Genomic DNA, 22814 nt, shown 5'->3' with positions numbered 1-22814 from the left:
TTTTGGTACTTTGGGAAACGCTTGCTGTCTCCTGAGGCAAACTCTACACTAGCAGGAGTGGGGTTGGGCAATGTAGCCTTCAGCTGAAACATTTTTTCTTCATGGGCCATTCTGGCCATCTCTGTTTCCTGCTCTTTTTCTGCCTGTTTGTTCTTTTGCCCTCTCTCTTTCTGCCTCAAGCCTAGCCAGTTGTATTTTTTCTTCAAAAGCCATCCTAGCTTTTTTCATTCTCAGAGGCTATCCTAGCATTCTCAGCCTCCAGTTTTCTCATTTCCAATTCTGTTTTCAATTTCTCTAGCTCCAGAGAGGTTGTCTGTGTTTGAGCTGGGTCTCCCTCATGGGCTGCCACAGCTTCCCCTGTTTCCTGAGTTTTCCCCTCCCTAGCTGCTTTCTGGGTCTTAGGTGGTGCCATTGTGTGAGGTAAAAGTTGCTCTGTTTTTCCCTCACAAGAAGTATAAATGAAAGTGGGGTTTTGTCTGCGAGTTGGGAACTGGATTTAGATATTGCACGTATCCCGCCGCTTGCCGCCAATGTAACAGGATAAAGATACGCGGGGAAAGAGGGAGAGGCCAGAATCTCTTATGTGTAGTTTATTTAAAAACCACTGAATTTCAAACAGAGTGGAATATAACCCTTAAAGCAACTTGACATTAAGTTACAGCAATTAATGAACTGTTTTTCCCCTTTAAATAGTACATACCGTATATACTCGTGTATAAGTCGACCCGCATATAAGTCGAGGCACCTAATTTTACCACAAAAAACTGGGAAAACTTATTGACTCGCGTATAAGTCGAGGGCGGGAAATGCAGCAGCTGGTGGTAAATTTCAAAAATAAAAATAGATGCCAATAAAATTACATTAATTGAGGCATCAGTAGGTTAAATGTTTTTGAATATTTATTTCAAAGAAAAACAGTAAACTGGCTCTGTAAGTGGAAAAGAGGGTCAACAAGAACAATATGGTATCAACAATAACTTTAAAAGTACAAAAACCTTAGCTCAACCAGCAACCAAGCTAAAACACAAGAGTTAAAATCCTTCAAAACTGGATTCCTCATCATCATCTGTATGTCCAAATGTAACCCAACTTAGATTTTAAGAGGGATATGATCAGAAATGGAAAATCTACTATTAGCTTCCATTGTAAACAATGGGGGATGGGGCATCCCCTTTGGGGGTCAATAACTTTGGATCCCCTGACCCAAACTTCACCAAACCTGGCTGGTATCATAAAGAAACTCTCCCGATGAGACCAGCGAGGTTTGGTGAAGTTTGGTTCAGAGGGTCCAAAGTTATGGACCCTCAAAAGGGTAGCCCCATCTACTAATAGCTCCCATTGAAAACAATGGGGAATGGGGGCACCTCCTTTGGGGGTCCATAACTTTGGACCCCCTGAACAAAACTTTACCAAACTTGGCTAGTATCATCAGGAGTGTCTTCTGAGAGTACCCTGAAAATTTGGTGCCGCTAGCATAAAAACTGCGCCCCCTGCTGCCCGGCAAAGTAAAATCACACAATTTTTTTTATGACCCGCATATAAGTCGAGGGGAGCTTTTTCAGCATTAAAAATGTGCTGAAAAATTCGACTTATACATGAGTATATACGGTAAATTGTACAGATCTTTTTAATTAGATCCATCTTGTCCTCTCTGTTGAGTTTCTTAAACCTTATTGTCACTGTATTCTATTGAGAGGATAGAATTTAGTATCTCCTCCCACAGGAAAACCTGCTGTGTTTCATTTTCATGGGAAATCAGTTGCGTGTTTTCCAGCTGTCACTCTCCCCACTCAGGTGTTGATGCTTATCGATGCCAGTTTTGGATTTGAAATGGAAACCTTTGAGTTCCTCAACATTTGCCAGATACACGGCTTTCCGAAAATCATGGGGGTGCTTACGCACTTAGATACCTTGAAGAATAACAAACAGCTCAAGAAGACGAAGAAAAGACTGAAACACCGATTCTGGACGGAGGTGTATCAGGTAATGGTATCTCAGTCCCTTAGGAAAAATGGCCGGCATTGCAAAACGTATAGTGTAGAAGACCAGCTTGTGAGTTGTGTAGTAAATGCTGTTGTGGATACCTGAGGGTGGCTCCATCCACACTGTCTTAATTTGGGTCATCTCTGTGTGCACAGAAGTGATGTCAGCATGTCGGTGCGGGCCTTTGGGGATGCTCAGTATTTGGCTGAAACTCTGACCCGTCCAGTTGCTGAGCAGACCTGTTAACCCTACGCAGGCCGTGTTAGACGTTGCAACTTACTTCCTACATAGCAAAATTTGGTTCCGTACTGTAAGTTTGTCCCTGATGCCATAGGCAAGCTTAGAGTTCCATCTTCTAGAGCAGTGGTTCTCAACCTGTGGGTCGTGACCCCTTTGGGGGTCGAACGACCCTTTCACAGGGGTCGCCTAAGACTCTCTGCATCAGTGTTCTCCATCTGTAAAATGGATAAATGTTAGGGTTGGGGGTCACCACAACATGAGGAACTGTATTAAAGGGTCGCAGCATTAGGAAGGTTGAGAACCACTGTTCTAGAGAGCCAGTGTGGTGTAGTGGTTAAGAGCAGGTGCACTCTAATCTGGAGAATGGGGTTTGATTCCCTGCTCTGCCACTTGAGCTGTGGAGGCTTATCTGGTGAATCAGATTAGTGTGTGCACTCCAACACATGCCACCTGGGTGATCTTGGGTTAGTCACAGTTCTTCTGAGCTCTCTCAGCTCCACCCACCTCACAGGGTGTTTGTTGTGGGGTGGGAGGGAAAGGAGATTATAAGCCCCTTTGAGTCTCCTTATAGGAGAGAGAGGGGGGATATAAATCCAAACTCCATCTGTGAAGAAAATCATATCCTTGGGTTTTGTGTTGGTTGATAATCTCTTGAGGCGATTGTAAAATGTTCAACTGTCATTCTTAAATGTTGTATACATTCCCAAGTACAATGGTGAAAAGCTGGTATAATGCTTTGTTTCCGCTGTCATAAAATACCTCTGTTTTTAGAATTCTTTGCTTTCGAAATTTTTGTTAGGGTGCCAAGCTGTTCTATCTTTCTGGGATGGTGCACGGCGAATATCAAAGGCAGGAAGTCCACAACTTGGGGCGCTTCATCTCGGTGATGAAATTCCGTCCCCTTGCGTGGCAGACGTCTCACCCATATGTTCTGGCTGACAGGTGATTTCCCTTTGCTCTTTTGCTTTGTTTCTATGCTCCTCAATACTGTTAGCAGCAGTGGCGTAGGAGGTTAAGAGCTCGTGTATCTAATCTGGAGGAACCGGGTTTGATTCCCAGCTCTGCCGCCTGAGCTGTGGAGGCTTATCTGGGGAATTCAGATTAGCCTGGGCACTCCCACACACGCCAGCTGGGTGACCTTGGGCTAGTCACAGCTTCTCGGAGCTCTCTCAGCCCCACCCACCTCCCAGGGTGTTTGTTGTGAGGGGGGAAGGGCAAGGAGATTGTAAGCCCCTTTGAGTCTCCTACAGGAGAGAAAGGGGGGATATAAATCCAAACTTCTTCTTCTTCTTCTAGTTGATATGTTTAAAATCACATTTCAGTACTGACTTCACAGTTCTCATGTTTGATACTCAGACAATGCCATAAAACTGTTTTTTCTTAGATACTGAAAGCGGTGTAGCCAACCCCAGATCTTCAGATGTACAGGGGATTTCAATGCTCATTGACACATGTTTTGTTTTCTTCCTTACCATATTACAAACCCTACATGGGGATTTCATGATTTGCAGTTTACTTTCAACACGGTGTGGCTTGTGCTCAGCCTTGTTCAGCTATGTGTTATCCTTCGCGTGATAATATGGTCACAGAAGCAAAAGAGGCAATTGTCATGTCATATTAACCTCTTAATTAAAGTCCTTATGACTGTAGTTTAATTCAGACTAGCGTGGTGTAGTGGTTAAGAGCAGATGGGTTCTAATCTGGAGAACTGGGTTTGATTCCCCACTCCTCCACCTGAGGGGTGGAGGCTTATCTGGTGAACAAGATGTGTTTCCACACTCCTACATTCCTGCTGGGTGACCTTGGGCTAATCACAGTTCTTCGGAACTCTCCCAACCTCACAAGGTGTCTGTTGTGGGGAGAGGAAGGGAAAGGGTTTGTAAGCCACCTTGAGTCTCCTTACAGGAGGGAAAGGTGGGGTATAAATCTAAACTCTTCTTCTTTTTCTGTATGCATAGCATGATCCATCCCCTTATGGGACAGACCTCTATCTGTCTTTGGTGATGGGTGAGCAGTTATATGGTGATACTTCTTTCCGATGCTGAGGAGCAGAGCGATTGGCAAAATTCAGCAATGCTGCAATAATGAAAAAGGAGCAGGACAGCTTAAGAATTTAAACTGACTGAGCACTTGAAAGAGATAATGTCAGGTTCAAATAGGCTGCCCAGTATTTTCCTCTTTGGAGCAGCAGTGGCGTAGGAGGTTAAGAGCTCATGTATCTAATCTGGAGGAACCGGGTTTGATTCTCCGCTCTGCCACCTGAGCTGTGGAGGCTTATCTGGGGAATTCAGATTAGCCTGTGCACTCCCACCCACGCCAGCTGGGTGACCTTGGGCTAGTCACAGCTTCTCGGAGCTCTCTCAGCCCCACCTACCTCACAGGGTGTTTGTTGTGAGGGGGGAAGGGCAAGGAGATTGTAAGCCGCTTTGAGTCTCCTACAGGAGAGAAAGGGGGGGATATAAATCCAAACTCTTCTTCTTCTTCTTCTTTGTCCTTCCCAATCCTTTGGAAACTGTAACTCTGAAACCTCTTATTGTATCTTGTAGGATGGAAGATCTGACAAACACAGAAGATGTCCGGGTTAATCCAAAGTGCGACAGGAAGATTTCGCTTTATGGCTACTTAAGAGGAGCACACCTGAAAAACAAAAGCCAGATACACATACCAGGTGGGTTATACTTCCCTTCTCTGTGCGTGTTGTTATCAAAGAGACTTGGCCTCTCAAGTCTCAATAAAGCTTTATGCTTGTACATTAATCCGGTGCACAATTTTAAAAAGCCATCCAACCAATCAGGGATCAATGGGGTACAGTTGACTGAATCCAAGAATGGAACTGTGTATACGAGATTTGATGTCACATGCAGCTAGATGCGTAAACCCACTTCTCTGAGAGCCAGCGTGGCGTAGTGGTTAAGAGCAGGTGCGCTCTAATCTGGAGAACCGGGATGAGAAAGGGAACCAGCTGTCTTCCACAGCTCCACCCGAAGCAAAACTGCTCTGCCGCTTCAGCTGTGGAGGCTTATCTGGCGTAAGTCACCTAGAACAGCAAAATTTAACTTTCGGAGTTGTTTTACCACATTCAGAAAAGAACAGCATTCCGTTATCTGACCCCATTTGGAAGCTGTACATGTCAAAATCGTAAAGGTGAAATGTGGACCTCCTCTATATCATAAGAACATAAGAACTAGCCTGCTGGATCAGACCAGAGTCCATCTAGTCCAGCACTCTGCTACTCGCAGTGGCCCACCAGGTGCCTTTGGGAGCTCACATGCATGATGACCGATGGACTTTATTCTGTGGGTTGAAAAGTACAAGCAAACTTCCCTATCACGCATGCCGTACAGCATGCACATGATGGGTAGGGGGCCGCGATTGAGTGGTAGGGCATCTGCTTGGCAAAACGTCCGCAGGGTCAATCCCTGGTTTCTCCAGTTAAAAGAATCAGGGAGTAGCTGATATGAAAGTCCTTCGTCTGAGAGCCGCTGCCTGTCTAGACATTACTGACCTTGATAGACCAGTGATCGGCCTTGTACAGGGCAGCTCCATGTGTATTCTTAATGTCATAATGTCTCTGCTTACGCATCATAATGAGATTTTGCAGAAGATTCCAGAATTCCATGAGGCCCTCAAGATAGTCTTGGCAGTTGGACATGCCCAGAACATCTGCTGGGGAGAACTGCCATGCTGTGGTTTGGCGCAGGCCATACCACATCCTTAGGAGCCTGTGTAACCCTTGGTTTGTCTGGCATTGTTACCGGTTCTGTGCCCGGTGTCTCCCAAAGATGGAGATTTGAAAAGCTTTCATTTGGGCTGTTTGCTTGTCCACCCTTTTTTGTAGCTGGCTCCTTTGAAGTCAGGACAAGAAGAAGAAGAATATCCCCCCTTTCTCTCCTGCAGGAGACTCAAAGGGGCTGACAATCTCCTTGCCCTTCCCCCCTCACAACAAACACCCTGTCAGGTAGGTGGGGCTGAGAGAATTCCGAGAAGCTGTGACTAGCCCAAGGTCACCCAGCTGGCGTGTGTGGGAGTGCACAGGCTAATCTGAATTCCCCAGATAAGCCTCCACAGCTCAGGCGGCAGAGCTGGGAATCAAACCCGGTTCCTCCAGATTAGATACATGAGCTCTTAACCTCCTACCCCACTGCTGCTCCTTAGTGAGTGTTCCTGCCTTTGCTGGAAGTGGGTAGATTCCAAAGCCTTATCTGGAGGGTTTTTTTTTTGTTGGGTGTGAGTTTTAATGATGCTCATGTTGTTTGCGTTTGAACTTTGTTACTTTGAACTTCTCCTGTTGGAAAGCAAGATTTGAAGTCATCTGAGATAAAAAAACGGGTGACCTTTGTAGGCTTCGTAATGCTTCCTCGACATTAAACTGCTGTTGAGAAATATAGGTGTTCATATGGTTAATTTATGTATGTGCTTCATTTATGTCCTTTACTGTTCTCCCTAGTGGGGACCCAAAAGGGCTTGTATTCTCATTTTATCCTCACAACTACCCTGCAAGGTAGGTTAGACTGGCCCAGAGAGCTTCCATAGCGGAGTGGAGGCTTGAACCTCGGTCCCCCATGTTATGGAATATTTTCTGCCCAAAAATACTCACGAACAAGGCGGTCAGCAGTAAGCAGTTTATTGTAGTCACGACTGCAGACGTGGAGAGAGGGCACCTTGGTGGGCGCCGCTCTCTAAAGTCTGTGGTGCATCACAGCTCATTTTTAAAGCCCCTGCTCTGCCCTCTTGCCCACCCCTCAAGTGGACACGAGGTTCACAATCTGACCAATCAGCTTTTAACACACATCCCCTTGATACATCAGGGGCTTTCCACATGCAGGCATTAGCTAAGTGAGCACAGAATACTTTTATTAGGAAATCAGCTAATTCTAGATGTGGCACAAACATGCGTCAATATCCTGTGTTTCTGGCTACCACAGGCCTAGTTCCCTGTTCTTTCCTCCCTTTAGTTCCTCTTTTCTCTCTGTCTCATTTTCCGTAGTGTGACCTTCACACTCAAGAGATACATTTTTCCATATCACCCCAAATCCTAGTTGGGCATTGTAACCGTTGTCTGTACCATTATTAGTGGTCCCTTGTCCTGCATCTCTTGCGACTTCTGTCTTTTCTCCCATCAGGTGTCGGGGACTTCACGGTGAGTGATGTCGCGTTCTTGCCCGACCCCTGCGCTCTGCCTGAGCACCAAAAGAAGCGGTCCTTGAATGAGAAGGAGAAGCTAATCTATGCGCCACTGTCGGGGGTCGGAGGTTTAGTGTACGACAAAGATGCCGTTTACATTGACTTGGGGGGGAGTCACGCCCGTCGAGAGGAAGAGGTGAGGGCAAAAGGCCTTGGCTTAATTCTTTGCTCTTGTTGTTCCAAATCCGCTTCCTGTCAGTTTCTCTGAAGTTTTTCAAAAAACCAAGCTTCGTTGTTGTTGTTGTTGTTGTTGTTCTCCTCCTTCTCCTCCTCCTTCTTCCCCTTCTTCTCCTCCTCCTCCTCCTTCTTATTTTATTCAGCTTAATAGACCGCCCAACCCCCGATGGGCTCTGGGCAGTGTACAATGAGACATAAAACAAATATAATATAAGGTCTCATAAATAGAATATAATCTTGCCCCCAGCAGGCTTCCTATATGTCTTTTTTCCTTAAATCAGGGGTGACCAACTCTGGTGCCACATATGTTTATGGACTACGATTCCCATCAGCCCCTGCCAGTGTGGCCAATTGGCCATGCTGGCAGGGACTGATGGGAATCATAGTCCATGAACATCTGGGGTGTCAGAACTGGACACCCCTGCCTTAAATGTAAAGGTAAGTTCCCTGTGCGACCACTGGGTCATTGCTGACCCATGGGTGACATCACATCACAACGTTTACTAGGCATAGCGTGTTTATGGGTGGCTTGCCATCCCCAGTTGTCTACCATTTACCCCCAGCAAGCTGGGTACTCATTTTGCCGACATGGGATGGAGGGAAGGTGGAGTCAACCTTCAATTCAATTCAATAAGCCTTTATTGGCATATACACGATAGTATAAAAATACAATTCCAGTTAAAAAGTGAATAGTAAAAAACTTCATGTTTGTCATACATTCAGTTTACAAACTTCTGACAAAAACTTTGCCACTATAAGGCAACAATGAAAATCCTGACAATTTAAAAGCATAACTACTTTATCTGATTCAGTATAATCAATCATAGAGTCTATAGCTTGGGATAACAGGCTGGATCGGAGTTCTTGGTATAATAAGCAGTTCAGGAGAATGTGTGGGATGGAATCCAGCTGTCCTATGCTACAGGTACAGAACCTCTTATCGCTTGGAAGACCTTTAAGTCTTCCTCTATGTAGCGGAGATGGCATGATGTTAAATCTAGCCAGCACATAGGCTCTCCTGTGTATGGGATTTGTGAGCGCTGTAATATAATAGGCTGGGTATCCCTGCGTGAAAGGAATTGACATATTTGTTGGTGAACAAGATTTATTTGCCAAGCTCTGCAGTTGTTGATAGTCCATTGCTAACAGTCTCTCTTTAATGAGGGCAAAAGTTTCAGTAAAGGTTAGCATATTGAAGGAGTCAACCTTGAACAGACGGCCTGAAACCGACTTTGGTTCTGCAGCTTGCCATTCTGTGCCGCAGGGCTCCTTTCTTCCCTGACAGGGGAATGATTTCTACACAGGCAAACACATGTGTTGTGCAAACCAGCACTTAAAATATGACTGTTTTTACTCATGAGTTGCCCCGCCAGGCAGGAATTGCATTTATTGGAAATAAAACAGGAATACTTTTTGCAGGTGAAATAGCAGGTGAGAGGTCCCAGGTGCTCACTGATACCTTTCCTGATATTAAGGTGGTCAGCTGCTGTGCTGGTACAAGGGTACTAACCAAGAAAAGGGTATAATTTCTAAGAAGATTTGGCTTTGTTTCAGTTTGCCAAAGGGAAAATCAAGGTCCTTCATGTACCTCTCTTTAAAAAAACCTGTTAGGATTTTAGAAGTGCCTGCTTCGTTCAGTCAAGCCAGAGTTAACTTCTGAAGTCACATGTCTGGAATCACATAAGCTTTTGGAAAGATCTCTCTTCTTCTGGCAAAAAAGGGAGACTGCATATAGACCAGTGGTGGCGAACCTATGGCACGGGTGCCAGAGGTGGCACTCAGAGCCCTCTCTGTAGGCACACGCAAACAAAGTTGCCCCCATCTCCCCACCATCTAGGCTGGCCTGGGCCGCTGGACTCAATTATTAGCATTAAACTTAAGACCTAGTTTTGGGAAAGCAGTGTAGGTAACCTTGTTAAGCGCTGTTAAACCCCACTGATTTTCATGTGAAGAACTAAAGCACGATCCTTTATCTGGGAGTAAGCTCAGTTGCGGGCAATGGGGCCTGCTTCTGAGTAAACCCTCCTAGGGTCACGATTCACCCATTGGAAGAGTTGCACGGTTGCTTCAAAGCAAAGTCTCCGACTACCCCCAAGCTTACTCCCGAGTAACACATGCCTCGGAGCCAACCGTGTATTCTAAACTAAAACCTCAGTATTCAGGTTAAATTGCCGTGTTGGCACTTTGCGATAAATAAGTGGGTTTTGGGTTGCAATTTGGGCACTCGGTCTTGAAAAGGTTCGCCATCACTGATATAGACTGCACAGACACCTAGACTGAGCACTCGCATGGATAGAGTTTGCTGTTCCTATATTTAGTGTAAATTTATTTGTTATCTAGTGAAGCTCTACCAAACAACTCGCTCACTTCTCTTCCCTATTATTTGCTCTTCTACTTCATAAGCATAAGCATAAGCATAAGCATAAGCATTTTTATTGTCATTGTGCACGCACAACGAAATTTACAGCAGCATTCCTCGATGCACACAATTTCAGACTCATACATCATCATCCTCCACCCATCCCTACACAGCCCCAAATACATCAATATGAAGCAGCGGAGTTTAGCATAGCCACAGCTCTAGAGTAGAAGCTGTCTCTAAACCTCTTTGTCCTAGTTCTGAGGGCCCTGTATCGTCTGCCAGATGGTAGCAGTTTAAAAAGAGAGTGTGCTGGATGAGACGGGTCCCTCAGAATATTTTGGGCTTTATTTAGGCTTCGGGCATTATAGATTTCTTCCAAGGAGGGGAGAGGGCAGCCAATAATCCTTTGTGCAGTGGTGATCACCCTTTGGAGCGCCTTCCTATTCGCCACTGTGCAACTGGAGAACCATACACAGATGCAGTAGGTTAGGACACTCTCTATAGCACAGCGGTAAAGGACACCAGGAGTTTTCCATCCAGTTGCTGCTTCCTTAAAAGTCTCAGATAGTACAGTCTTTGCTGGGCTTTCTTAACCACCGCGGCAGTCTGTACTCCCCAGGTCAAATCCTCTTTAATCATAACGCCCAGAAATTTAAAACTAGCCACCCGCTCCACTTGATCTCCATTTATAGTCAAGGGCTGAATTTCTGAGCTATTCCTTCTATAGTCCACTATGAGCTCCTTTGTCTTGTTAGTGTTAAGAACCAGGTTATTTTCCCTGCACCATGAGCAGTCGGTCCACTTCATTCCGATAGGCAGACTCATCCTCCAGAGATGAGCCCCACCACCGTTGTGTCATCAGCAAATTTGATAATGGTGTTACTATGATAGACAGGAGTACAATCATATGTATAAAGGGTGAACAGTAAAGGACTCAACACACAGCGCTGTGGCGTTCCCATATTTAGAGTAAGAACTGAGGAAACCCGATTTCCCAGTCTAACCCTCTGGGAACGTCCAGACAAGAAGTCCCTAATCCACAAACAGATTGAATGTGAGAGTCCAAGGTCCACAAGTTTTGTCACCAGTCTTTGTGGCGAGATTGTATTAAATGCGGAACTAAAGTCCATGCCATAAAGAGCATTCGCACATAATTCCCCTGCTGTTCCAGATGCGTCAAAGCTGTGTGGAGGCTAATGGCAATGGCATCCTCCGTAGATCTATTAGTCCGATATGCGAACTGATGTTTATCAAATGTATCTGGAAGGCAAGAACTAATATGCCTATGGACCAGTTTTTCAAAACACTTCATGATGATGGGGGTGAGTGCCACTGGTCTATAATCCTGAAGATTGTCAGCAGGAAATCTCTTTGGTAGTGGAACAATGGTGGAAGCTTTCAAACAAGATGGAATGGTGGACTGGGATAAAGATCGATTAAAGATCCCAATAAAAACACCAGCCAGTTGGTTAGCGCATTCCTTTAACACCCGACCGGGAATACCATCCGGTCCAGCAGCCTTCCTTGGATTCACAGCCCTCAAAACTTGCCTCACCTCATGTTCCTCCACAGTGAGGTGTGAGCTGCAATCACCTAGTGGCTGTGTGTCATCTCCTTCTGATAGACCTGTTTCAAAGCGGGCAAAAAATTGCAACACAACAAAAACATATCCCATAGAATTCTTAACGGTTAGCAATGGGAGCAGTAGAGCAGTATTTCCGTTGATAGCTGATGGCACGGGTCCCGAAAGTGGGGCCCGTGGGTGCCGGGGTAGCTGCCAACCCTTTCCTGATACCCACTGAGTCTTTAGAAAGTGGGTGGGGCTTTTTCCCAGCAAGGCTTTTTATTGGCCATTAGAGATTTGATTGGCAGTGCAAATTTTTAAAACCACTGCCTCCATTTTGCGGCCACACTCTCCACAATGTCAGAATTTCAGAGGAAGTTTGGGGAATCCAAGTGTATGGAATTGGCAAAAGAGAGCCAAGAAGTAAACAGTGAATGAAGCCTTTTTGGTTTTCCAGGATGAAACGAGACCAAATCACGAACTGGTCCAGAGCCTCATCTCTGCACACTCGACCATTGATGCCAAGATGGCTTCCAGCAAAGTCTCTCTCTTCATGGATTCCAAGCCAATAGGGACTGAGGATATTGAAAGCCAAAAGTGAGTCACACTGTTCGCGTGTCTTCCTCTGTGTTCATGTGTGTGTTGTGAAGTCCCCCGCAGCGGGCAGAACTTCTGCTTTCCAACTTCCAGGTTTGCCCCAAAGTTAGGACTCAAATCTCTAGATCCGTGGTGGCGAACCTTTGGCACTCCAGATGTTATGGACTACAATTCCCATCAGCCCCTGCCAGCATGGCCAATTGGCTGATGGGAATTGTAGTCCATAACATCTGGAGTGCCAAAGGTTTGCCACCACGGCTGTAGGGTTTTCAAGGCAAGAGACAGAGGCAAGGCCTTTCCATACCAGCCCCTGATTTCCCTGCTGGTTTCCCATCCAAGTACTAACGTGGGCTGACCCTGCTTCACTGTCCAAGATCAGACTGGCCCATCTAGTCAGGGCATCCAACAGAAACGCCTTAATTTTTGAAAGCACCCTTGGGGGGCCCTCACAGCTTATGCTGCTTAACTTCTGAGATTTGACAAGATTGTGCTCGGCTGGGCCATCCAGATCTGGCCATGACGGGGGGTGGGGGGTGGGGGATGGTGCCTGGGGCAAACCCAACGGTGTATTTTGAATCCCTCCAGCTCAGGAGAGAGCATCAAAGCGTGCTCTCGAAAAGGCCCAACGAAGTTTAGGCAGCGTGATCGAAGATACATCGGGAGCAGGAAGTGTTCCTGTCCGTGTTTTGAAGGGTCTGCATTCCGGTGTGGGGAGTTCAGACTCACTCTGCAATTCAGTGTCATTGAAGCATTGGAAGATCAAAGTCTTACCGTAGCTTGACGCTGACCCAGCTCCAGTAATTGCATAGGGTCTAAGCCATTTAGTCTGAGCTTTTGAAATACCCTAGCCTAGTGCACTCAAAATGGATGGGATATGGCTGAAAGAGATTGGGGTAATAAGCCTAGGTCTAGGTGGATTTTCTGCTAATAATTAATTTTTGTGCAGCAGCACTTAAAGTACGTCACAGGACCGTGTGTGCTACAAAATAGGCCTAATGAATCCTGAGGTTGTCTTACTAGACACAGTAGTGGCGAACCTTTGGCACTCCAGATGTTATGGACTACAATTCCTATCAGCCCCTGCCAGCATGGCCAATTGGCCATGGGAGAGCTGATGGTCTGGCAATCTGAATGCCAAATTGAACCACTGTTCGTGTAGAGTGTACTGTAATCTTATAGTTTTCCAACAGCAGGGCTCAGCTATGCAGGTTGGTTTGATCATGTCACAGCATGAAGAAAATGGATACAGTGTAGCAGCTACAGGAAAAGGAGAAAGACCACTGTGCCCCCCCCCCCGTCAATAATTATAACAAATCAGCCTGAATTGCAATTTTAATGGTGAAAGTGCAAAGGTACAAATAAGTGCAAAAACTGTACATCTTATATTAAAATATAACAAGCAAAACAATATCATCCTAATAACAATGTTAACTGTAATAAAGATTGATTGATTAGGGTTTTTTTGGTTTGTGTTTCTTTTGGGAAGGATGTTCAGCGTGCCTAAAGAAGAGAAGAAAATGGACACGCTCACTGGGCGGATGCGTCGGAAAGCAGTGTTTGAAGATGAAGAGGAGGAAGATGAGGAAAGCGAGGAGGAGGAAGAGGAAGAGGAGGAAAGAATGTCTATGGATGAGGAAGAGGAGGAAGTGCATGAAGAACCAGGCGGTCAAGATCTCCCAGAACAGGACCTGGTTGAGAGAACTTGCAAACCTCTTAAAAAAGAGACGGGACAAATGACTACGGGAGAGCTGCCCGCTTTTGCCGACAGTGACGATGATCTGGAGCTGAGTTCTGGTGATGAAGGAGAAGCTGTCCTGAATGAGGGAATGGAAGGTGCAGGTGGTGGAGGACATGCAAGCGAGGAGGAGGAGGAGGAGAAGGCTACGGATTCTGAATCGACAGCCAGAAATACAGATCTGTCCAGCAGGCCCAGGTCCTGTGAAACCAACAAGAGCAGTGGAGAATCAGGACACCTAAGCAAAAAGTTGGTTCCCACTACTGATTCTGAACATGGCGAAGCTGAAGAAGCATCGGGATTCGAGTCAGAAGAATACTTCTCCTTGGAGGAGGAGGAGGAGGAGGAGGAGGAGGAGGAGGAGGAGGAGGAGGAGGAGGAGGAAGGCGGGTCAGTGGAAGACTCAGATGCTGAAGAGTCCAGCGGAGAAGATATTCTGGAGTCCGAAGTGCAGAGCATTGGAAGTAAGAACCCGGAATCAAAGTCCATACAAGAGGAGGAGGATGTTGAAGGTCTGTTGAAAGGTGAAGAGGAATATGAAGAAGCCTGTGACTTTTCTGCTGACACAGCTGGTACGTTCTTTACTTTGTCTAATTTCTGCATTAGACAAACTGGGGACGGGATGGGGCTGGGGGGAAGGAGGAGGGGTGTGGGGAGCGATTTTCCGCCCCCACATGACCCCAATGGCTCCGCCTGGTGTGCCGGTCCCCACCCCGTCCCCTGGTAGCTACACCATTGCTGTCTCATGCTGAGTCTTCATGTTTTACATTATGCTTATAGTTTTCTAGCGAAAGAAAGCTCAGGGGTGATGAGATTTAAGGCACTTTCTCACACACTGAATAATGAATGTACTTTCTTTCCACTTCCGACGAACTTTTTAACTGGATTTTATTGTGTGAAATGGCAAAATTCATTCACAAATGATTGCTAAAGTGAATTGGAAGCACGCTATTCAGAGTGTATGGAAAAGCCCCAAGGCAACGCAAGCTGAAGTAGGAACAGGAGAGAGTAAAATACTTTTGGAGGTGAATACAAGTGGTTGCAATTCAGATGTTAGAGGTGGAATTCCCTCCCCCACAAAAGCTACTTCCAAAGTAATGCAGTCATATAGGTGACTTTATATTTTTCTTTCAGGTGCTCTCAAATGGAAAGAAGACCTTACTCAAAAAGCAGCGGAAACGTTTCTCAGACAACAGCAGTCGGCTCCCAGTCTCCGTAAACTTATTTATGGGACAGGTAAATAAAAAACCAAAACACTTTGCACTCTCGGATTCTGGAAAGGGGCAAATGCAGGGGTGTCCAACTCTGGTGCTCCAGGTGTTCATAGATTACAGTTCCCATCAGCCCCTTGCCAGGGGGCTGATGGGAATTCCTGATTGGTCATGCTGGCAGGGGCTGATGGGAATCGTAGTCCATGAACACCTGGGATGCCAGAGTTGGACACCCCTGAGCTAACGGAACAGGCCTGTGGAGGACAGAGGAGAAAACCTATGACAGGCCAAAGTTGTGAGTGTGTAACCTTTTTCCAAGGCTCTTGTCTATACACACCTGAGTTATTTTTATTGTATCGTGTTTTTAACGGTGATGTTTGTAGCCTGCTTTTCTCCCTGATGGGGATCTAAAGCAGCTTAGAACACCTTTCTGCTCTCCTCGTTCTTAATCTCACAACAGCCCTGCGAAGTAGTTAAGGCTGAGGGAGACCAAGATCACTCAGTGAACTTCCATGGCAGAGTTGGGGATTTGAACCTGTGTCTTCCAGATCACAGGCCAACACTTTAACCTCTGTATGACCCTGACTGTATGAAAGGCATCAGGATCCAGTGGTTTCCCAGTTCCAGCTTCCCTGGCCTGGTGGCCTGATTCCTATCCATTCATTCATTCATTCATTCATTCATTCATTCATTCATTCATTCATTCATTCATTCATTCATTCATTCATTCATTCATTCATTCATTTAGAAACATTTATTACCCCCCTTTCTCCTTTGTGGAATTCAAGGTGGCCTACAATATAAATAAAGCATTAAAAAGCTAACTGAGTCAAATGCAGGCTAAATAAAACTAATAACGATAAGAGAAAATTTGTACCCACCAGGCTGAAGACTAAGAAATCACAAGGAATTTTATAACATCATAGCAGTGTTGAAAAATTATTTCAAAGCAATTTTTATACAATACAGGTACATAGGAACACAGTAATTATTTTTATCTTTTTTAACACAATAACAGCAACAGCTAGCCAGAATCTAGATAATTACTGGCCTCGTGAAACCTTCAAGGCTGTTAAGCAAAGTGCAGGGATTTTTTTCCTCAATGCTCTTAACATATAATCACGTTGGGGTCGCGCTCTGCAAAATTGTTTTTTTCTTATGCCTCTCGCCTCATGCCTCCTGAAGATCAATAGTGAGGAGGCCAGATGTACCTCCCTTGGGAGATTATGCCGTAATTGTGGGGCTGCCACTGAAAAGACCCTGCCTTGTGTACCCACCAGGCGAGCTTTTATTGGTGGAACAATCAGGAGAGCCTCTCCTTGTGTTCTTAATTCCTCGGCTGCAATGTTTGGGAGACGGCAGTCCTTCAGACACCGCAGTCCCAAGCCACTTTGGGCAAGCAAACATATGTGTGCCAGGACTAAATTGCTAAAAAGCCCCCATATCTGGCTGCCCTCTAGATTTCAGCAGCTTCTCTACTTCTGTTTACATGGATCACTGAAGTCAGAGAACCCACAATAGACGTCAGTTGTCATTAATCTGAAGCTCAGACTCCTGACATAGAGAGCAGACCGACTTAAAAGAGGTGAATTTCCTGATTTCATAGGCTTACTCTTCTGTGGTCCATCTGATAAAAGAGCTACCAGGTCTAATATTTCTAGGGCAGGGGTGGGCAATTATTTTTTCCATGGGGCCGCATAAGAAACAGAAAATATTGTGGAGGGCCGGGCCAAAAGGCAGGGGGGCGAGGCGCTTTTGAAAGCCCCGCAGAAGCCGGCAGCCAAGGCAACCGGCTTCTGCGGGGCTTTCAAAGGCGCCTTGCTCCCCAGCATGGCAGGGGGGCCAGTCAGGGTCATCTGGCGGGCCGGATGTGGCCCGCGGGCCGTATAATGCCCAGGTCTGTTCTAGGGTGTTCCCTTGTTGCTGGAAATGCTGCAAGGCTGCTGCGTGAAGCATTGAAAACATTGCAACTCAGGCATTGTATTGTTTTTCGGTGCTGCTTTGTTCAGTGGCTGAAGAGGAGGAGGATGAAGGCGACACAGAAGAGCTCGGTGGCTTGTTCCACGTCAGTCGCCCCGACAAGGAATCCAAGCGAAAAGCCGACGCCCTCGACTGCTCTAAATTCCCAGCGGAAGCCCCCAAAGATTGGGACTTAGATGAGGTAGTTCTTTGTCTTTCTGTTTTTGAGTTTTGTTCTCGATGCTCTTCGAAATGTAGAGGGGGTGAGCTTGTGGCTCGTAAGCACCACAAACCTTAACAATCCCGTCAAACCAGGAAAATTAAAATAAAAATCCCCTGTGTATACATCTGAGAGTGCACTGCAGACTGGTCTTCTCCAACTGAAACTGGCGAAACCTGGCAGAAGGAGGCACTCTCAGCCAGCCAGCAGGACACAATGGTTAAGTGGTTAGAGCAGTGGTGGCGAACCTATGGCATGGGTGCCAGAGGTGGCACTCAGAGCCCTCTCTGTGGGCACGCGTGCACAGAGTTCGTCATGTGATAATAATGTAATTATTTCAGGGAGATTATTAGCATTAATCCTAAGATCTAGTTTTGGGAAAGCAGTGTAGGTAACCCTGTTAAGCACTGGTAAACCTTATTGATTTTCATGGGAAGAACGAAAGCGTGATCCTTTACCTGGGAGTAAGCTCAGTTGCTGGCAATGGGGTTTGCTTCTGAGTAAACCCGCCTAGGGTCGTGATTCACCCGTTTGAAGCGTTGCACAGTTGCTTCAAAGCAAAGCCACCGACTACCACCAAGCTTACTCCCAAGTAACGTGCGCCTTGGAGCCAACCGTGTATTCTAAACTAAAACCTCAGTATTCAGGTTAAATTGCCATGTTGGCACTTTGCGATAAATAAGTGGGTTTTGGGTTGCAGTTTGGGCACAGTCGGTCTCGAAAAGGTTTGCCATTCTTCTGGGAGACCCAGCTTTGAATGCTCTGCCCTGCAAGCTTGCTTCAGTGACCTTGGGCCAGACACTGTTCTTTCACATCCTTTATTAATTAATTGATTGATTGATTGATTAATTATTCAACTTATATACCGCCCACCCCGAAGGGCTCAGGACGGTTCACAACAGAGAAACAAACAACATCAAATAATAATAATAAACACCGTACATTCAGTACTGGTGCACATTAAAACAGCATTCATTAGAACAGCGTTCATTAAAACAGCATTCCATCCTGGTGTACATTAAAACAACGTTCCGTCTTGGTGTACATTAAAACAGCGTTCCATCCTAATATAACATTTCAAGCAGGGGATAGTGCCCAACAACTAACCCAACAACTAAAACTCCTCTAAGAGGGAACAGCAGGGCCCCAGTTGTCGGGAAAAAAAGGGGGGGGGTTTACAATCTGACATTCCCAGTTCCACACTCTGCTGGAGGACTCTGACCAGGAGGTTTGATTTCCTGCTCCTCCACATGAAGCCTGCTGGGCCAGTCACAGTTCTCTCAGGACTCTCAGCCCCACCTACCTCACAAGGTGCCTGTTGTCCAGAGATGGATTATCACAAGGGCCAGATCCATCGGCCATTACAAAGGTTCGTTACTTATCCATCCCTCTCCAGGATCGGGTCTGTCCACATTGTAGAAACCAAGTGGAGACTCTTGCTCACATTATGCTCAACTGTCCGAGATATGTGGGCATTAGGAATTTCTCTCCCAGGCTGACCCTAGACAAATCTGAAGGAGGCTCTGACAGTTCTGTTGTGCAGCTTCTGTTAAACAATACAGATGTCATGCTCTTGGAAAAAGTAGCAAAATTTCTTTTACAAGTGACAGAACTTTCGAAGTAATGTATGCTGCTATTTACAGTCTTTCTGTTTGCGTTTTGAATGTACTCTCGATTTGTACTTCATAAATGTCTGGTAACGCTCTAGAGACTATTTCAAATGCCTAATAAAGGTTGTTGTGTTAAAGATTAAAGGTGCCTGTTGTGCGGAGGTGAAGGGAAAGTGATTGTAAGGCATTTTGAGACTCCTTAAGAGGGGTATAAAAACCAGCTCTTCTTTGAGACTCCTTAAAGGTAGAAAAGTGCGGGGTATAAGAAGAGGAGGAGGAGGAGTTTGGATTTATAAGAAGTCTCCTGTAAGTCTTCCTGTAAGAAGTCTCAAAGCTGCTTACAAAATCCTTTCCCTTCCTCTCCCCAGCAGCAGACATCTTGAGAGGTAGGTGAGGCTGACAGAGCTCTGAGAGAACTGGGACTGGCCCACAGTCACCCAACAGGCTTCCCGTGTAAGATCAGGGAAACAAATCCAGTTCACCAGATTAGAGTCTTTTGCTCAACGCAGCAGCCAAAAATGGACCGCTGACCTGGTGCAGCAGAAGTTCCAAGAAGAGATTGCTAATTAATTGAGAATAACTAACTAACCATAGTTCAAAACGTTTAGTTTTGTAGGCTCCATAATAAAATGATTGCTGCTAACAGGGATCAGGCATAGCGCAGTTCCTTTGCTGGAACGAGTAAGAGGCGTATTGACGAGCTCTCCTGTTTCGGCAGGTTATGGACAGTATCCGGGACTGCTTTGTGACCGGAAACTGGGAAGCCGATAAAGATGCAGCAACGCTGTTGAAAGACGACGGTAAGGCAGACGCTTTTCTTCGGCAGCTCTTCTCTTTGAATGGTTCGGTTGAAAATGTTTCTGAGCGAGTTCTGATATTGGAAGGACTTGTGGAAAACTTACCTCGTCGTTTTACTGAGGGCACTGGGTTTGGAATAGGCTGCGGAATGGGGCGGTTTGTAGCCACTGAATGGTAAAAATGATTTCCCAAAGTGGAAAAACATTTATTATTATTTAATTTTGTTTAATGTCCCAGTTGCCAATTCTTTAGTGGTCGTTGGCCTTTCGTTACAATTTGAGCCTCAGCCAGAAGCCTGGGAAGTTGTAATATATTGGCGTAGTATTCTTGTGGATCCCAGCAGGACTGCCTTTTGAATCTGAGTTTTGGCAATTTGAAGATGTTTCAAGTGCTGCCCTGGTGTTTTTGGAATGGCACCAAGGGTGCCGATTACCACTGAGTTGTGCCTCTGTTGGTGCTCGGTCTGGGCAATCTTTTTGCAGCAGCTGAGAACATGATCTACAGTTTTGTTGGCTCCCTTGCACAGTACTTGAATACTTGAAACTGCCTTATATTGAATCAGTAATACCAAACAACAAACACAAATACGGTGTTGTGGAACCAGTAGGAAATATAGCAAGGAAAAACCTTCTACGCCTCAGCTGCACAGAAATTTCTCAATCCACATGTTCTTGTGGCGTAGTGGCGTAGGAGGTTAAGAGCTCGTGTATCTAATCTGGAGGAACTGGGCTTGATTCCCAGCTCTGCCGCCTGAGCTGTGGAGGCTTATCTGGGGAATTCAGATTAGCCTGTACATTCCCACCCACGCCAGCTGGCTAGTCACAGCTTCTCGGAGCTCTCTCAGCCCCACCTACCTCACAGGGTGTTTGTTGTGAGGGGGGAAGGGCAAGGAGATTGTAAGCCCCTTTGAGTCTCCTGCAGGAGAGAAAGGGGGGATATAAATCCAAACAACAACAACAACAACAACAACAACAACAACAACAACAACTCCTCCTCCTCCTCCTCTTCTTCTTTTTCTTCTTTTTCTTCTTTTTCTTCTTCTTCTTCTTTTTCTTCTTCTTCTTCTTCTTCTTCTTCTTCTTCTTCTTCTTCTTCTTCTTCTTCTTCTTCTTCTTCTTCTTCTTCTTCTTCTTCTTCTTCTTCTTCTTCTTCTTCTTCTTCTTCTTCTTCTTCTTCTTCTTCTTCTTCTTCTACATACACAAAACCCACAACCCGAAACAATAATCCACTTCCCTAATGCATATGAGTCCAGTCCATATAACATCAGAGACTCAAGTCTATATCAAAGAAGATGGGTCGAATCTCTGATTTTGTATGAACTGGAGTCATCTGTGTTCTATTGAATCAGATCACCATTTCATCAGCATCAGTATCATCTGCTCTGGCTGGCAGCCGTTCTCCAGAGTCTTTGGTTGAGGTCTTTGGCATCACCAGCTGCCGGGTCCTTTTAACTGGAGATGCCCAGGATCGAACCTGGGACCTCCTGCATGCTTTAAAAAAAAATTCTTTATTAGAAAATTTTCAGGCAAAGTTACACAGAATCAATAGATACAATAAATACGAAAAGGAAAATGTAAAAAGCCTCCATTTCAGCCATCAAAATAATTTTATCATTTCTTGTCTTGTATATATAATAACTAAATTTCTTTACTTTATACTTATTATATCAGAATCTAATGAAAACCAGGACTCAAGTAAAAGAAAAATATTTGGAGAGTTGGGAGAGACCGAAAAAGAAATAGTTACATGATTACATACAGTTATAGTTTAAGATGTTGTATTTCTCGGTTATTAAATTTGAATTAATTTCTAGCTTAATTCATTGTGACTTCACCTTCAGGTGCAGATCATAACCTGCCTTTTCCTCAAATTCTATATATTATTAAGCTTACTATATAATACTAAATGTTACACTATCTTAAGTTTCATTTCTCCTATTCTATATATATCAACTTTACCTTCCCATTGGCCATTACAAAGGGTTGCTACTTATCCATCCCTCTCCAGGATCGGGTTTGTCCACACTGTAAAAATCAAGTGGAGACTCTTGCTCACATTGTTCTTGACTGTCCGAAATATGTGGGCATTAGGAATTTCTCTCCCAGGCTGGCCCTAGACAAATCTGAAATTGACTCTGACTGCTCTGTTGTGGAGCTTCTGTTAAACAACACAGATGTCGTGCTCTTGGAAAAAGTAGCAAAATTTCTTTTACAAGTGACAGAACTTTCTAAGTAAGGTATACTGCTATATAGTCTTCCTGTCTGTGCTTTGAATGTACTCTTGATTTGTATTTCAAAAATGTCTGGCAATGCTCTAGAACCTATTTTTAAATGCCAAATAAAGGTTGTTGTTGTTATATATCAACTTTCCGCTAAACATTTTCAATTTCTATTATAGTCCTTCTAATCTGTGAACTTATTGTTCACCTATATATTAGTTTCGTCATGTAGCATTCAGTAACATAAAAAACTTATCTAACAATCAATTAATATTCAACTGGAAGAAATTTGATGTCATTTGCTTCTGATATATGTTTTATCCAAAGCTGCCAGTTGGTTCTGTATTTCTCTGCTGGTAAAAGTGCAATTTGGTGAGCTTGCTTGTCCATAACAAATAAATGCTGTATTTTCGTCTTCTATTCTTCCGTCGTCGGAAGAATGCCACTGCCACTGAGCCACGGCCCCTCCCATCTTAATGGATGTGTCAGCCCCCCAGCAGTGCTGACGGTTTTCTGTTGCGGACCAGTCAGGTGGTCAAATCTCCTTAAAGTCCTCCAAACGAATTAGTTTGACAGGAGCTTGAAGTGATAGCGGATACCTTGCCATTTGCATATGGCTGGAAATTTTGACGAGATGCCAGATGATTACACAAGAAAACCCGATAGTTTATTGTGAGCATTTAAAAAACTTCCCCCCCCCCCCCCGCTTTTTACAGAAGAGCTGTATGGCGATTTTGAAGACCTGGAAACGGGAACCGTACACAAAGGCAGAACGACCAATCAAGGAGATGAGGTTTGTAAAGAATCACTTTCCTTTGTGTAAATCCGCTATAGTAAACCTGCGTGGTGTGGTTGTTAAGACCAATGTACTCTAATCTGGTGAACTGTGTTTGTTTCCCCTCTCCACTGTACGAAGTCTGCTGGGTGACCTTGAGCCAGTCACAGTTCTCTCAGAA

At 45.1% G+C, this 22814-nt stretch overlaps 1 protein-coding gene across 1 annotated transcript in view; it reads left to right on the top strand.

The window, feature by feature from the left end:
* Nucleotides 1-22814, top strand: part of BMS1 (BMS1 ribosome biogenesis factor) — a 48057-nt gene that overhangs the window by 6618 nt on the left and 18625 nt on the right. Inside the window, exons 5-14 of the mRNA XM_048506684.1 lie at nucleotides 1795-1983; nucleotides 3023-3165; nucleotides 4770-4891; nucleotides 7347-7543; nucleotides 11968-12107; nucleotides 13594-14414; nucleotides 14977-15078; nucleotides 17063-17214; nucleotides 19561-19642; nucleotides 22575-22651. Coding sequence (XP_048362641.1) covers nucleotides 1795-1983; nucleotides 3023-3165; nucleotides 4770-4891; nucleotides 7347-7543; nucleotides 11968-12107; nucleotides 13594-14414; nucleotides 14977-15078; nucleotides 17063-17214; nucleotides 19561-19642; nucleotides 22575-22651 — 2025 coding nt within the window. The remainder of the gene's footprint in view (nucleotides 1-1794; nucleotides 1984-3022; nucleotides 3166-4769; nucleotides 4892-7346; nucleotides 7544-11967; nucleotides 12108-13593; nucleotides 14415-14976; nucleotides 15079-17062; nucleotides 17215-19560; nucleotides 19643-22574; nucleotides 22652-22814) is intronic.

Source organism: Sphaerodactylus townsendi, linkage group LG08 (assembly GCF_021028975.2).
Source record: "Sphaerodactylus townsendi isolate TG3544 linkage group LG08, MPM_Stown_v2.3, whole genome shotgun sequence".
Lineage (NCBI taxonomy): Eukaryota > Metazoa > Chordata > Lepidosauria > Squamata > Sphaerodactylidae > Sphaerodactylus > Sphaerodactylus townsendi.
The sequence above is the reverse complement of the archived record's forward strand: the minus strand, read 5'-3'. Positions and strand labels throughout refer to the sequence as shown.